Source organism: Hippocampus zosterae, chromosome 7 (assembly GCF_025434085.1).
Source record: "Hippocampus zosterae strain Florida chromosome 7, ASM2543408v3, whole genome shotgun sequence".
In the NCBI taxonomy this organism is placed as follows: Eukaryota; Metazoa; Chordata; class Actinopteri; order Syngnathiformes; family Syngnathidae; genus Hippocampus; species Hippocampus zosterae.
The window spans coordinates 26,493,219-26,509,947 of NC_067457.1; the positions used below are offsets into that span (position 1 = coordinate 26,493,219).

A 16,729-nucleotide genomic window follows, 5' to 3' on the forward strand; every position below is an offset into this window, starting at 1 on the left:
GCACGAGGGAGTTGGAAACGAATCCAATTTGGGACGGAAGTCGAATCTTCCCAATAAGCCATACGTCAATGTCACAGTAAGGTGCCTTTGGAACGTTCCAATTTTAAGCTCTTATCAATGTCAATCCAAACAGCAAAATACGGGAGGGTTGGCGACAAGATGGGAAATGACAGGACGGACGCTTTTGGCTATTATTTGCTCGAAATGAGCACAATGTGGACCTTCACTGAACAACCCCATTAGCTTAGCATGAAACTAGAATGTACGGTAGAGTTTATTACACACAGTGGAGTTAGAGCAGAGTGCGGACATACCCCAAAATCCTGTGCGTCTAATGATAATATGCACCGTTTAAGAGATGTGTGGCTGCTTATGCATCAACAATACAAAGCGCCCGAGAGCCATTTTCGAAAAGACTTTGCTGATGAAACTACCACGTCATTTTTCTTCCGCTCTGTAAGATTTATAGTCGGCGCCTCCTCGTCAATTAATGAATAAAAACGATGCGAAAGGACGGACGTAATCCTGTTTTGACCGTGTGTGTGTGCGCGAGTGTGTCCTGACGGGGGCCGGGGGGGGGGCATTTTGTGAGCGTTGTAGGGTTCAGCTGAGCGGCTGCTGGGGGCGGATCAGCCGGTGAAGTGGCCAAACAGCCCCCAGATGGGTTTCTAATAGCCTTAATCCAACAGGTCACCATCCTAGACCTGGTTCTCTCCCCCCCCGCCCATACCTCTGCCTCCCCCCTCGGCTCGCTTTCAACTCCCCTCTGCTTATCTAACCTCCCACTTTCCTTCCACCCCCCCCACGCCCCACACCCCCTACCCACCGTCTCACTCCCGTCTTTCCAGGAAAGCAGCGAGAAGCTAATGAGGCCTGGCTGGCATTTATCCATCCCTCCATCCCCTGGTGTGCGTCTCTGTCTAACTGATCTAATCATCCGGAGTTAATACTATATTTGTCGGCATCAAAAAAAAAAAAGAACCACGGACGAGGACCGGCGATGTGCACGGGCAGGCAAATTAACGCTATGATACCATCGTCAACAACGTCCGACGGGGGGGGGGGGGGGAAAGGACTGCGGAAACGCAGGTAGCGACGCGCCATTGGAAATGAGAATTCCGAGGGTGGAAATCAGTTTTTCCGCTCCATTTAAATGTTCCTTTTAGCCGCATCCCGCCTCAGATTGGACAACCACACCAACTCTCTACGGACTAACCAGATGGGAAAATCATTGCCTGCTTTTCCCTGTTGTCCCGGAAGCACCTGTCACCCCCCCCCCCCCCCCCCCCCTCCTACCCCAGCCCCATAAAAGCCAACACAGAGTTCAGTCACACACAGGCAGCCGAGTTGAAATGTACCTTTCCTAACAGTGGAATACCATCAAAAACTCTCGGCGGAGGACTTTTGCGGACAGGCCGAGCTAACGAGAGCCGTTTTTCCGAGAGATCCCGAAGACGACTCGACGAAGACGATTTCCAACACAAAGTGACTCGCGTAGTCGAAGATGAAGACGAGGAGGAGGCGCCGCGCGCGTCACTGTGACGGTCATTAGCGCTAAGTGACAGTCTGCGGTGGCCTTTCGGGGACACGGTGTGTGTGTGTGTATATGTGTGTGTGTGTGTGTGTGCGTCTGTGTCATAGGAGCAAAGTGTCATGCATCACACCAACAACAGGTTGACTCCATCAGCCCCAGCCGAGCTGACAGAGTGAATATTGCAGTATTATTATTCATCGCGGCAGACATAGCTGAAGGTGTGATGACCCGAGCGGGCGACAGGACTAATTAACCAACGTTTGACCCTGCCTGCAGACAGCTGCTCGTCTCAATGTGTCTGAGTCAGTGTGTGTGTGTGTGTGTGTGTGTGTGTGTGTCCATTTCCAATCATCCGCAAATCATTGTTTGTCTTTTGTTTTTGCCCCTCAAATATTTCCGGCATGGCGCTTCAGGTGCATCCGAGTATAAGACGCGATTTGCATAGAGGAGACAAAGTGAATTATTTCAGCACGATTGCCCCCCCCCCCCCCCCCCGGTATCTGGTAAATCTCACGGCGTCAAGGCAGCTAATCATCAGCTAAGCAGGCGCCCGTCAGCACCTGGAACGAAAACCCGCGGAAGTAGCCGGCAACTCGGCTTCAAAAAGAGAGGGGGGGGGGGGCTGTGGCAGGTCTGATAGGTTGATTTCCATATTTAAATTCAAATCCGACATTATAGGGCTTTATTCTTCTGCCAATCATCTTATCAGCTACTTTTTCCCCCCTCCAAGAGAAACTGCAATACTGCTGTTACAAAAAAAAATATTCCAAATAAAATGGACAATTTATTTACAAAGAACTAATAAATGGCAACGCAATTTGTTCTGAATTAGCAGGTGAAGTAGAACAAGAGCTATTATTTTTTGTGATCAAGCATTAAATATCACGTGATGCTTCTGCTTCCGGTATCAAGGTCTGAGGTTCCTCATACAATATAATTGCTCGGTATCGCTTTTTTTTTTTAAATTCCATAAAATGGATTGGCGGTCAAAGGACGACGTAGGACGAGGGCGTGGGTGAGATTAAAAATATTAAAGAAAAGGGGAAAAAATGAGGCGCTTGCTCTCATTCCTTTGAATGTACGTGGCACAGTACGTATGCCACCCGCATATATTTTTCGCTATATCCTCAACGGGTTACATATGAAATTAGAAATATGGTTAGGTTCTGTTGAAAAGCACAATGTGGCCACTGTGTTCCGATTGCTTGGAGTTTTTTGGTGCGCTTTTTGACCCGCTCAAGATATCTTCTGTTGTGAACTGACTCGCCAAAGGCTTCTTGGCAAGAACAGAACCGAACGAATCAAATTGTACAGTTAAATCTTGTCGGCGGACTTGCTAACTCATTAAAGTGATGCTTTTCTATACCGGGAAATGCAATGCAGCGCTCGCCAGGCCGAAATAAGTTGAAAAGACGAGCGGGAGGAAATCGAATTTGAAATAAATGGCATCTTTCCTCTGGTGTTCATTTGGCATTTGACGGGAGTCGTCATGATTTGGACGCCTCCAACATGGCTGATTAGCGGCGATGCTTTGGCTTTGCATAACGCAGCGTGTTGGCCCCACAGACTGTGTTACGATCCCTCTCGCTCTCTTTCTAAATATGTCTTTCTCTGTTGCCCGTTCACATTGTTGCTTTCGGTCCAGGTCTCTCTCTCTCTTCCTTCCTTCCCCTTTTGCCTGAGTGTCTCTCTCCCATTCTCGCCCTCCCTCTCTCTCTCTTTTTCTTTCTCCTCTCAAGCGTGGACTCATTTAATTATTGCCTATAGCTGTTTTGGCAAGCTATTGAATGCCCACCTCTCAAAGACCGGAGGAAACAATTTACCCCGGGATATCACACACACACACACACACACTGGCCCGGCATGCACACACAACCACAACTTCAAGGAGCGGATTTATTACAGCAGCAGCAGTTCACAGAAATCCATCACCAATTCCAGACTGAGAAAATAGTTCAGGGAGAAAAATAAGATGTTAAGAAAACCCAAGACATCTTTTGGGTGGAACTGAGAACCTGGAATAGTTTTGCATATATTTAGAATGTTTTTTTCCTTTTCACACAGATAAGGCTTGTGCTGAGGCTGTGTGTGTGTGTGTTCGGGGGGGAGGGATGGGGTTGAGACGGGGGAGGGGGGGATGTTAAAGTAATGATTACATGTCATAAAACATTTAAACTGTTTAACTCCCCATTACAATAACAGTGGGAAGTGATTTATTTAGGGTTGTGGGCTATTGCTATTATTTAGCTATTAGCGCAATATTTTTTCCCAAACAGACGATATGTATTTTTTTATTTTATTTTTTTTTTAAGCAGCGACTCGCATACACAAAACACAACAAGATATAGGAAGGACTTGAGACAAGGAGAATCCTGCAAAGCAACAGGCAACTATCGAGAGGGAAATTAACAACCCGTCTACATTGTTTGCATTGTTATTGTGCGAGCGCATTTGGAGCCATGGCCACCCTTTAAGAGGATGTCGGCTAAGAAAAGAGCACTAAAAAACGAGGATGCGGCAGAAAAGGTGCATGAAAGCGAAAGGCAAGGCCCGCACAGCGACGTCGGGCTGTAAATTTTCCACCGGAGCCCCCCAGTTCATTACAGGGTGATCAGAGAGCGGGCCGGTCGAGACAAAGGGCCTCAGTGTTGTTCACCGGCTGTGTCGGTGTTACACCGGGGTCAGCTCTTGAACTGGCGGCCAATGAATAATGGGGATTTCTGGCTGCCCGGCGTTCCCCGGCCTCCGCTAGCTCCTGCCTATTGTCGACAACTCCAACCGGGGAAGTTCCCGATCCGTACAAGCGCCCAGAAATTTAAAAGACGCACTTGGATGTTATTTAAGTTGCGTGTGCCTGTGTGTCTGCAACCCTAGAGAGGTCAAGAAGACTCCGTCATCACCATGTCCTTAAAGATTCAAGTGCACGGTGAACATGGGGCTTGCAAGATGAGTAAAGAATGTGTGTGTGTGTGTTTCGCTTACAGGTAGCGCAAAATCCCATCTGCGACAATCCGTGCGAACCCCAAGCGTCAAGTCCAGCGTGCACGTGCTGAATTTCAATGGCTTTTCCAGCCAATTACATGAAGCTCCTCATTTAATTCAAACCGGAGCCTCTTCATTAAACTGCCGGTGCAGACGTGCGCATGCATGTTTTTAAGCAGGTAAATAACGAGGGGAATTTTCACGCATACAAAGAGCGCCGCACTGCAAAAAATGCCGCCGGAAAGACAAAGAAGCATTTCGGGCGTCAGACTTCAACTACCGCTAATCATAATAAGCGCACGTGCGAGGTTTTGACACTTTAAACAACTATTACAACTCACGACGCACAGTATGATGCGGCGCATGGTAAACAATCAACACGCAATGATTCAATGAGTGACTGAGCATGATTGTGTTGACAAAGGCATTGTTGGTGAAGTTTGCGGTGTTGGAATTATTTTGCACACGTGTACCATGTCATGAAATGTCCAAGTGAGTGCGATCGAGCTTTGGAATCACAGTAGATTAAAATTCTAATTACAAAGGTTGACATCAATAGTTTGTGATATGATTTTTTTTCCCTTGAAAGGTGTTTGCTGTAAAACTCTTGGAAAATTAACAAGCTGACAAAGCTCTATTGCACACGTTTCTTCTGCCTTCCATTCAAAAAGCAATGCGGCACATTCGTAAACTCATTTACATTCCCAACTGTCACTCACACACACACACACACACACTCTCGTGCAAACATTCCCTCCATGGAGCATTCAGTCCTCATCAGTTGACACCCTGAGTTGCTCAGGTTTCAATACTCAGGCTTTAAAAAAAAAAAAGTCCCCGTCTTTCGCTCACTGTGACAGTAGGTGTTGCATACTAATGCGTGTGTGTGTGTGTGTGTGTGTGTGTGTGTGTGTGTGTGTGTGTGTGTGTCTCAGGGGGTTGAAACGAGGAAGTCCTCTCCCATTACTTAGTGCCCACCAGCTGGGCAGGGGCAAGGGCTACAGCAGCTAGACAGATGGTACCGTCACCCCCTGCTCTCTCACACACACACACACACGCACACACACACACACACACGCACACGACTATATAAACACACAATAGTGTAACAGTGAGGATTGAGGAGGAAGTCATTAGCTCGGAAAACCACAAGATTCCTTATTGAACGAGGGGGAGGAAGAGAAGCGAAGGAGGTATAAAGATAAAGAGGGGGGGGGGTGAGTGAAAGAGAGAGTGAGGGGGGGGGGGGGTTTATCCGAAATTCAGTTCTGCTGAGGCAATCTGTCATGCTTGAAATAATTGCTCTCGTCTTGCGTGAATGAAGTGATCTGTCATCGCCCGCCGCATTAAGGCCTTAAGAACTGCCCTCGCACGCGCGCACGCACACACACTCTCTCACACACACACACACGCACACACCACATATGCAGTCAGAGAGCCGTGACCCTCCCGAATGCTCCAAGTGAGACGCGTCCTTCCGTGACGTTTTGAATAAACCGAATATTTCAGGAGGGAAGAAATCCAGAGACGAGGACGACGAGACACGGCTGAAAATCTGCCCCCTCCCTCTCCATCAGTCCTAATCACTCTTTGCCTGTTCTCTGGATGTGTTTTATCAGTAAGAGTAGAGCGCCGGGCTCGGGTCTCGTTGGGTCAACATGGCACGCTCGTCAATTGTAACGCGTTTTGGCTCGGCCCATGCGCCGTGTTGAATGAGAAAACAAAAAGCTGTAATTGCACTTAAACTGCTGCTCCCGGACTAATATTTGCGCAAGTGGTGAAAAGAGACATTCGTCGCATTGACTTGCGGTGAACTAGTCGGCAAGTTGAAGCTACTGATCCACTATTCCAGTTGTCTGATGTGTATTTCACAAAAAATTGAAAAAGGGGGTTTGACAATGACCCGATTGTCACCATACGACGAAAGGAGAATTGCAGAGTTGATAGGAGCATAGTCCGAGGAGATTTGGCATGACTCCTTCTTGTGACTGGCCTCAGGTAAGCCCTTAGAAGAACCAGAAGGTCCCCAAAATTGCATTTCTGAATCATTTTTTGCGCAGCTTTTATTATTTTGCCCGCGCTACGCTGGCACGACCGCGTGTGCTGGTTTGCACCTGCCGTTGAAACACAGATTTCAAATGCAAACTTAGCCTTGGCAAGTGGTCTCATAATGGATTATTCATATTGCGCGTGCTAAATTAAGCTAATATTGCTGGCGGAAAGCGAAAAATGAAACGCGCCGCAAATTCCATCCGGACGCAAAGGCAGAAGCGGTGGAATCGTGGTTAGCGCTCGGTTTGGAAGTAGGAAGCGATCTTGGCATCCCTGCATCTCAGACACCCAAGCAGCAGCCGTTATGATTTTCAAATGGATCAAAATGCAACACCGACGTATCGTTCCACTCGCAGTTCGTGTTTTGTAGGTTGCCACAATGTCTCATGTATGGTTTACATGTGACACTCTGTCCACCGCCTGTACATACAATAGCCTGGTCACATGCCCACACTCGCCGCCTCCCCGCATCACCTCGGCGCACGCACACAGACGGTCAAATAGACATACAGTCTGTCATATTTGCGGCCGGTAAACAAGCCGTTAAAGCCGGCAAGCTGAGTAAACCGGAGACAACGGTGTGCTTAATGAAGTGGGCCGCCTCCCAGCGCAACATCTCATCATCACTCGGGCTCAAACAAAACACTCGGCTGCTAATTGGCCGAGCCGCACGGAGCCGCCGTGAGGAATGCGCGCCGACTCGCCCCCCACCTCCCCATCATCACCATCAGCACCATCAGCACCTGCAGCACCTCCGCTCTTGCTTCTCAAAGGCTTGACAGACTGCCGACACTCGGCGCTCAAAGTTGAAGGTGTACTTTGCTACCAACAGGTGTTTCAGTCGCAGTTTGTAGTTCTTGCAAAGGTTTTATAAATCGCTCAGTAACTTTACACTGTAGCCTGTTTACATTGATAAGCAATTTGATGAGGGAGAGAGAGAGAGAAAACCCAGATTGCCCTCCCTCGCTCTGCCCTTTTGTTGGTCAGCATAAGTTTAATATTAAATGCAGAGGATCAAAGAGATATGCGAGGAAAAGGTGGAAGCAGCCCAGCATGCCAAATAGTGAGACGGCTGAATTGCTAGTCTTTGTTTTTAATTTTTTTGCACGGCATAAACAATCTATACCTGTGAGTCCAGTTCAATTGCCTGCTTGGATGTGTGGGCAGGATTTCTGTTCAAATAATAGTGGTTAAAAAGATTTGCAATTACCAGAACATCGACTCGAGTGGCCTCGGCCCGTCTTTAGCGTTTTACAGCGTGTGTGTTAGCATTTAGATTGCGGACTTTCATCAAACAGAATTGTGATTCCGAGGAATAAATATGGTGCTCTTGGTTTGGGGTTTAGTTTGACAATAAAAAGCGGACGAAAGTAATAATGTCACACGCTCCTAAACTGTGGCTTGTTGTGAAATTTGCTGCCAACGCAGGGGGGCGACGTGTAGAGCGCTCGCGTCGGGCCGAAACCTCATAAATCATAATGTGTGCCTGTGTACAACTTGCTCACATAACTCCATTTTTTTCCTTTCTTTTGATTGAAACAGCGACTCATTTTTGCGGCCCAAGTTTAAGGTCAGACCAACCTCGATGCAAGGGTGGAGATGTGTGGAGCGAGTTTGAGCGAGTGTGGGGTTTAGGAGGAAGTTGACAGAGCTTAAGAGTGCGGAGCACACACCCAAATGGCTCGTGGTCAAAGTCTCAAAGTTACTTTGGAAAAACCCCACAGCACCACGGCGCGCAGTTCAGTTTCATGGATATGTTTGCTTTACTGTACTTTGGGGTTATTCGGGAAGGCGGGTAAGGGGGCGGATGGGGGGGAATATTTCTGACCATGATAGCCACGACTGAGAGCGGACTTCAATTACTACCAATACTCTTTATATTGGTGGAGCTAATATTTGGTCGAAAGGGTCAAATGTGGAACAAATAACAAAAAGTAGGGGCTGTTTAATTAAAACCGAGTTGCTAGCGCGAGCTCATGCTAATCGGCCTCGATTCTCTTTAATCCCGGGGTGTTGCGCGGGGTCTGTGTCGGATGTCAAATTCGTCTTTGCCAAAGTCATTCTCATGCCTTTATGGGCCCTGCTTTGAGTTATGCTGGAAATGAAAAAGGGGACTTTCCACAAAGAGGTTCACAGAAGGTCGGATGCTCAGAGATGTTTCGTCAAAACTGAACAATTCTGGCCACCATGACACTTTTCGACACAGTCGTTGAAAGGCGGCATTCTAGGCTTATAAGGAAAGAACCATTCACCCACCGGAAACACTCTGCAATGCGGATTTTTGGTCATCCCGACAAAGTTATGCACATTTCAATGTCAACAAATATCGATGTGGAATGCCAACTTGTACGACATTGAGGCGGCGTGGTAGAATATTGCTCTGTACTCGCACGGATTAGATACAATCCCAAATCAAGTCAAAATTCTTGTTCGACATTGTCTAATCAATGATTCCACCGTGCAAAATAACGGCTCAAATAAATCATGAAAAGTCCAAGCTTGAGCGTATGAAAACTATTGACAGCAACTCTCCGACAGATCTCCTTCTTAATGCATCATCTAAGCATCGCTAAACTCATATGACACGTTTCGACAAAACACCGAGTTCATTGATCTAAACCTGGACTCAACTGAGCTGGATGAAAGAGAGGCCACGCCCCCTCCCAGCTCACTTCTGGTCCTGGCACTTAGCGGCTGATGAAGCGCCAGTGCAGGCAGCGGGGCCGTGGGGAGCCAATTGGTCTGAACTTTGACCCCTCCCCCTCATGACAGGGGGTGGCTGGAGGTCAGGCCTGTAAGGGATACCCTCTTTATCTGTCCCGTAGAACAGGAGCTCAAAGCTAGCCGGGGCACCCAGCCAGACTCGGGCAGTTCACTGGGGTCCCCCACCACCGCATTCATACGGTCAATACGAGCCTCGGTGTTCCGTGGCCCGTGACGCTTTGACCTGAGCTAAGTATCTTTGATTTTCCCAAGGGAAGCGTCGCCCCTTTTCCTGCCAGGTGAAATAAACACAGCACAAAGAGCGGCCAGTCAAAGTCTCACAGGCCACACCTTTTGCGTTCTAATTCCTCCATCTTGGCGATCCGAGCCACTTCTCGAGCTCATCCTTCCCTCAGTCAAGGACTTCGGAGGGGTTTGCCCGCGTAACGCCGCCGCTCTTTGAGGTTAGTCATTGAGGTCGGCACTGCTGCATGAAGCCGACCGGTCCGCCTTATAAGGGCTAACTTTTCAACCCGCGCACGCACACCCACGTCCCTCGCCTCCCACACCTCTCTTTAATGTCAAGCTATTGTTTTTAACGGCATTATAACGGTATCATTCCGCTCCCGCTGAGAACAACAAAGACAAGAAATGGCAAATCCGAGAACACAGCCCCGCGCACGCGTGAGTGTGCCCTGTTTGCGTGTGCGCGGGTTCTTTAAAGCAATGCTAATAGCCCCTAAGAAGCATTCAAGTGACCCCTACTGTAACAAAAGAGTTAATAATCCGTTTAGAAAACAATCAGATTGCTATCCATGAGAAAAGCCCCCCCGCTAAGTCTTTTTGGAGAGGAGGGAATTCACCCTGCCCATTTTTTTTTATTTTAAGTCAGCAATCTTGTTGAACATGGCTTGTTTTCATCGCTCTCTGAATGGGGAATGATGGAACGGCATTTAACGGCGATGGAAAAGCGGTTGCCATTTCACAAGCAGGGCTGATTCAAAGTGACCCCTCCCGGATATCCCGTCATTTGCATCATGACTCTAGTATGACTTGTCTACGTCTTACGGTGTTTATTTCACAATTCCCCAAAACGATTTGCATTTAATGAAAATGGCGTGGGCAGAGATCCAATTTCAGATCTTGTTTCAATATATTTCATATCTTGAAATACAAAAGGTGCACCCTAGTCCATATTCTCCCAAATTTTTGCACTCGATAACACGGTTGAAGGCAAGCTCACACATACGACAACCACTCTCCTTGCACAAACACCAAAATAAAACAAATTAGAGGTGAATCAGCAAAATCCGGCCACACAACAAACGCTGTCCGGTGTGGTTGAATCATCGGTTAAATTGCAGCCAAAACACAAGGCTTGGTTGCCATTTTTTTTATTTACCTCACTGAAAAAGGGCCCAGGAGGAAATGAGCAGCGCGAGTGGATTGCGCGACTTCATTCGAACGCGTCCGAATGTAAGTTATTCCTTTGTCTGCGCGCGGCTAATAGCGGGGAATGGCTTTCAAATGGAGTCAAGCTGCCTCCGGAGATCCCTCAATCCACCATCGCCATAAAGAGAGGTCTGAGGCCAGTCTAAATATTTGGTAGTCTTAGCAGGTTCATGTTAAAAAGACGCACAAATGCACCCGCGCGCGCACACTCACACCCGACGCGCACACACTGTGAATGCAAAAGCGGGCCTCGGCTGTGAAGTTGAATGGCATAGCTCAAAGCCTTCCTCCCCCTGAACCCCCCACCCCGGTCCCCTTTTCTCTCTCTCTCTAAACCGCCAAAACCATTCTCCCCCCTTTTCTCCAGCTCAGAGGAATTCATTAACTGCCTCTCCACAGAGACACTATGGAAATCGGGCGGCTACAAAGGCAGAGAGAGAAAGAGAGAGCGACGGAGAGAGAGAGAGAGAGAGAGAGAGGGAGAGAGGGCGGGAGGCTAGGCTGCGTGTTGAATGGGGTTATATTATCCTATTAGATGGTGGATATGTCTCCTTTCCCTCCCTGTCATGAAAAAACAACATCAATTTTGAGTGAGAAACAAGCCAGAGAGAGAGAGAGAGAGAGAGAGAGAGAGAGAGGGAGGAAGGAAATGCTGAGAGTGTTTAACGTTGCTCTTTTATCGGTCTGAAATGGAGAGTCCCCTGGCTCCATTTACCTTGGCAATGAGGAAAGGGCCACTCTCTCCATGAATGCCATTTAAAATGCCATGGAGATTAAGCATCCTCTCTTTAGATTTCTCTTTCGCGCTGTCTCTCTCTTTCCCTTTCTCACACACACACATCACGATATGCATTTCGGAAAACAGCTTTGAGCTGCACAAGTGCCCTATGGCGCTTCGGAGAAAGGAAACGGCACATGAGTGGACCATCACTTAGCCCGAGTGGGCTTTAAGCACAGTAATGAAATCATTAGACCTCCCCGCCTCTCCCTCCTCTCCTCCCCTCTCATCTCGCTCGCTCACTTTCTCAGCTCATGGGGGTGCGGGAGGGGGGGTCCAGGATGATGATGAATCTGTATTTACGGGGATGGAGTAATTACACGACTAACCTCTGAGGGAAGCCAGGAGGGCCACAGGCCAGTGAGCGGGGCGCTACCTCATTAGCACCGCCCGAGTGCTTGGAGTGTGTAATGCGCACGTGGGCTCGCATAAGAATTGTGAGGTTCAAACCTGTTCATGAGAAAGCAACAAGCAAGCTCGCTGCCTGTATCCTTCATCGCTGCACTTTCTCCGAGCATCGTGTACGCTCACGTTAAAATATCCGTCGCTTTGTCGATGAACACGCGTGAAGCCCGAGTAGAAAAGAGCCCAGATTCATTAAGAGGCTTCAAGATGCTTATCGCCAATACTACTTGAAAATTGCTGAAAGAGTTTTATATCGAGCCAAATATTACAGTCTTGTTTTTCATCATAAAAAATATTTTTTTTTATGTGGGGGGGGGGCGCTGTCATGGATGAATGACATTTCAGTGGGGAAAGTCGATTTGAGATACGAGTGTGGTCGCGTGGCATTGTGGTCAGTGAGTGATTTGTCTGCAGCATCACGTCTTAAAACAAGAGCCCTTTCTTCTCCGTCAGCATCTGTCACGTTCCACTTCTGAGCGCCACGCTATCATATCCGCCCGATCTCCATCAATCCCATCCGTCCCCCCGGTATCCACCCTCTGAAAATATGCTCCGGTGACTTCCGTCGATAATCGCCCACATTCCTCCTGGACCTGGCCGACCATATCAATGACCTGCCGGTCCCATCTGCCTGCCAGAGGCTGAATCAGAGTGTCCAAATACAGCGAGGATCAGCTGTCGCACGTGGACGCGAGAGCAAAGGTGCACCTTGTCCCGCACTTCATGCACGTTTTACATCGGTGCTCATTTTAATTGGCGTACTCTGTGATTTTTAGTTGGACACGAGGAGCACCAGCAATGTGACAAATAACAGGTGGCGCATTTCTCACGCCACTAATAAAGAGGCAAATGGAACGCACACTTCACACGGCCCTCCTCTCGATGACCATATTGTAAGACGGTTAAAAAAATAGAGCAGGCGCGCGCGCGCACACACACACACACACACCATAGTCACACTCGGACGAAAGCACGAGCGCGCACACACCCACCACAAGCCACCCACGACCTGGGCTAACCAATGCACTAATCGCCTGCCCTGGGCATAGGAGGAGCTTGGAGCTTAAGTAGGCTGCCAATCAGTCAGTCGGCTCCACATCCAGAAAGCTCCTTGCGGCCAAACGCGCGCATCACTCCGCACTCGGCGAGCCAAAGTGGGGCTTTGACTCGGGAGTGTTAGAAGCGCGCAAAGTGGAAGCTCGACTCTGGTGATCGAGACACCTTTTTTTTTAAATTATTATTTTGAGCGTCTTCCATTATCTATTTGGGAATTTTCTCTCTTTTTTTCCCCCTGCACACCTCCCACCGCCTTCTCTTGTCGCCATTCGGGAGAGATTTTATTGGACATGGCTTTCCCTCAACTGGGGTACCCCCAGTTCCTCAACGCCGCTCACGAGGTGTACTCGAGCGAACGCTCGGCCTCTAGCCGGGAAGGAAGCGGCGAAAGCGGCGTCAGCTCGTCCGCGACGGCCGCTGCCGTGGGCTCCATGCTGGGGATGTACGGGAGCCCATGGGCGGCCCCCAACTACAGTGCCTTTCTGCCGTACAGCGGAGCACCGGACCTCGCCCTCATCTCTCAAATGGTAAGACTTGTTACATAACTCAAGTGACAAGGTTCATGAATTGCATTAATTTTCCGACACTGGTAGACTGTGTCCAATTAAATGCGAACGAATTAGCAAAAGTATTATTGCAACCATTGCACTTGGATTTTTATTTGATCCAAAAGCAGTTTCAAACATCGAAAGTGTTTTCATATATGCTGAACTTTACCCGAACGAATTATTTTCTTAGACGCAATAGACAAAAAAAAAAAAAAACAGTTATGTCTAATATTGCAAAATGGTATCGAGAAACATTAGCTCAAATATGTTCGGACACCTTCACAAACAATTATCGTCATTATTCTTATTAATGCCATTCAACTAAAATGATTGGCACACAATATAAATGCTCCCCACCGCCAAGAATTTGTCCCTTCTGTGCTCCCAATTTCAGGGCTCTCAGTACGAGTTAAAGGACAGCCCCGGTTCCCACCCGGGCTCTCTACCTGTGCACGCCGCTCAAGGTTTCTACCCGTACGGACAGTACCCGTACGGCGACCCGTCGAGAGCCAAGACCGCCACACGAGAGACCACCAGCACCCTGAAGGCCTGGCTGCAGGAGCACCAGAAAAACCCGTACCCCACCAAAGGGGAGAAGATCATGCTTGCGATCATTACCAGGATGACACTCACACAGGTGTATTTCAAAATAGAAAATGTAGCTCTTAGTAGACAAGCGCAATGCCATTTTTTCCCAAATCCTCCTGAAGGGGCTTATAATGATTTTTTTTCCCCAAATAGCAGGCCAAATTCCACCGGCGTTCGGAGGAATCAATTTCATTGATCGGGGGCCTAATAAAGGTTGTTTGGGAATTGCAGGTATCCACGTGGTTTGCAAACGCACGCAGGCGTCTCAAGAAGGAGAATAAGGTGACGTGGGGGCGCAGCGCCGAGGACCGCGACGGACGCATCTTCAGCAGCGACAACGAGGACGAGCAAGGCAAGAACGGCAGCGACGACGACGACGAAGACGAGGAGATCGACTTGGAAACGGTCGAGATCGAAAGAGCCGAGGAGCCGCGCGCCGCAGCGGAGCAGGGCTGCAGGAAGGGGGAGAAGGAGTCGGACGCGGCCGGCACGGAGGCCTCGACGGAGCCTCGGAGCTCGGAGAGCACCAGGACGCTTTCCGCGGACGCGACTATTTCGCTCCATAAGGCCGAGCCGGCTGTCAAAGCGGCGGATCGCTCCCCCGGCAGACAGGAGTGCCAGAGACCGCCGCAGAGCAAACCCAAAATCTGGTCCCTGGCCGAGACCGCCGCGGCACCGGACAGCTCGCACAAAGCCTGCCACGCCGCACACGCGCACCGCCCGGCTTTGGCGCCCGCCGCCGGACACCCGGCGCTGCTCCCGGGTCATGGGATATACACGTGCCAGATCGGAAAACTGCACAACTGGGCCAACGCGGCTTTTCTCAACGCCAACTCGCTCTTGAACATGAGGTCGCTCCTCGGAGGGGCGCAGGGCGGACATCTGCCCGTGCGCGGACCCGCGCCCCCCGCGCGTCATGACGCGCGGCCCGGACACGGGACTTCGGGGACGGAAGACGACAGTGACGGAGACTCGTCTGGAAGCTTTAGTCCGAAACGAGACGGTACGACGACCGGACACGATTACGAGTGCGTTGCGTCAATTCACAAATCAATGTTTTAGGTTTTTTTTTTTTTTTCCAGATGAAGACAGCGACCACAGGCCGGAGTCGCTCAGGTCTCCATTCCGGCTCATCGCGGACAGGTAAACGCCAAACGCATTCGACGCTCTCCGCTTGGATTTCTTGCTCAATGAACCCTCAAGCAGGGGGGGGGGGGGGTAAACACCGTTACACCCGACCGGCCTCGGAGGCTGAGCTCCGAGCACATAAATCATGTGATTGAGAGGCCACTTTAACGCCTCGTCAGGCAGCAGCAGGCTGCAGAGCCCCGCGGGGCCTCCCGAGTTATCTCCGAGGCGGGTCATTTAAATAATCTGCAGCCGTTTATTCACGCCTCCCCCGAGTGAATGCAGCCAATGCATGTCAAAAGAAAACGCTGATAGCAGGAATGTAGAAAGACTTTGAAGCGCATTTCAGGAGTCTTTTCCTTTTTCATTAACAGGAATGGGAGTCGATCCCGCCCATTAAATTGAACACACAATTCATGTGCACACATTTTAGAATTAACTTTCGTTTTTTTCTGAAATTGTGCATTATTTGCAATTCAGTAACTGTCACTTGCAATTCTTATATTTCCTTTTTTTCTCTCCCTCCCCCCCAACAGATCTCACCATGGCACGGCAACACAGAGAGCTCTCACATCAACATTATGAAAATACTAACCAACTTAAAAAAAACATTTATTTAACTGAGAACAATTTAACAAAGACTATTTTTGTCAGGGCAACCTGTTAGAGTGTTACCGTTTAGGCTATACTTGTAAAAGATGTTTTCTTGTCACAGATTCGCTTGTACCTCTCATTTATGGATGTTCTTTTACTCCGTATTTTTTTTTTTGGAAAATTGTAAATACAGGATATGAATTTGTCTTGAAAGAATATATTTTTTCGAAACTAAATAAATGTCATTATAGTCATTTTTTATTGGGGGGAAAAATGGCTTGGACTAATTTGAAGTGGGGAGTAAATGTCTAAGAGTGTGTGTGTGTGTGTGTGTATCAAAGTGTGGTCCAAAATTCACAAAAAAATGCTATTTATTGAAAAGTTTCATCATTGTTTTGAAAATTGACATTTATGACGATTTATTCAAGAATTGTAATTTAGATCCTGTGATACGTTTGACAATATCTGCTTGACATATTGGCAGCATTTGCCTGATTATTAATCACAGCTTCGTTGTTAGCGTCGCATCCCGTTTGCCAACAAAGCCATCTGGCGGTGACCCCCTTCTTGCAAGAAGGGTCCTGAAAAGCTGTCCTTTCTCCAAAATTCACATGCTGAAGCCAGCCACTCGGAAGTCCCGGCAAGCACTCTGGAAATTGAAAATGAAGATTTCCAGGACCTGGCGGCCCGCGCCTGTGCTTTCAGCTCGGCCCCTTTTTAAGCTTTAATGTTGGATTACGGCCCCCTCGGTGGCACCGCTGCTTTACTTCTGAAATATGGATCAGAAAGCAGGAAAGGCCATTGGCCAGGGGGTGGGGGGTTTGAGGGGGGCGCAGGCCTGGTGGGTTGTGTGTCACTCCAACTCATCTTTGACGTTCAAGGGCCTCGAATAGCGGGGGTGGAGAGAAA

The 16,729-nt window shown here is 48.7% G+C and overlaps 1 protein-coding gene across 1 annotated transcript; it reads left to right on the top strand.

The window, feature by feature from the left end:
- The first annotated feature begins 12,927 nt into the window (after positions 1-12,927).
- Positions 12,928-16,079, top strand: LOC127603642 (iroquois-class homeodomain protein irx-1-like). Its single transcript, XM_052070069.1, has 5 exons — positions 12,928-13,489; positions 13,905-14,147; positions 14,330-15,101; positions 15,181-15,241; positions 15,763-16,079. Exons 1-5 carry the CDS (start codon positions 13,253-13,255, stop codon positions 15,809-15,811), a joined length of 1,362 nt encoding a protein of 453 aa, XP_051926029.1. The 5' UTR covers positions 12,928-13,252; the 3' UTR covers positions 15,812-16,079.
- The last annotated feature ends 650 nt before the right edge of the window (positions 16,080-16,729 follow it).

Excerpts from the sequence above, each read along its gene's own strand:
- LOC127603642 (XM_052070069.1), top strand. The coding sequence starts at position 13,253 with ATGGCTTTCCCTCAACTGGGGTACCCCCAGTTCCTCAACGCCGCTCAC. Across the intron at positions 13,490-13,904 it reads TCGCCCTCATCTCTCAAATG|GGCTCTCAGTACGAGTTAAA; the intron begins GTAAGACTTGTT and ends TCCCAATTTCAG. Across the intron at positions 14,148-14,329 it reads CCAGGATGACACTCACACAG|GTATCCACGTGGTTTGCAAA; the intron begins GTGTATTTCAAA and ends TGGGAATTGCAG.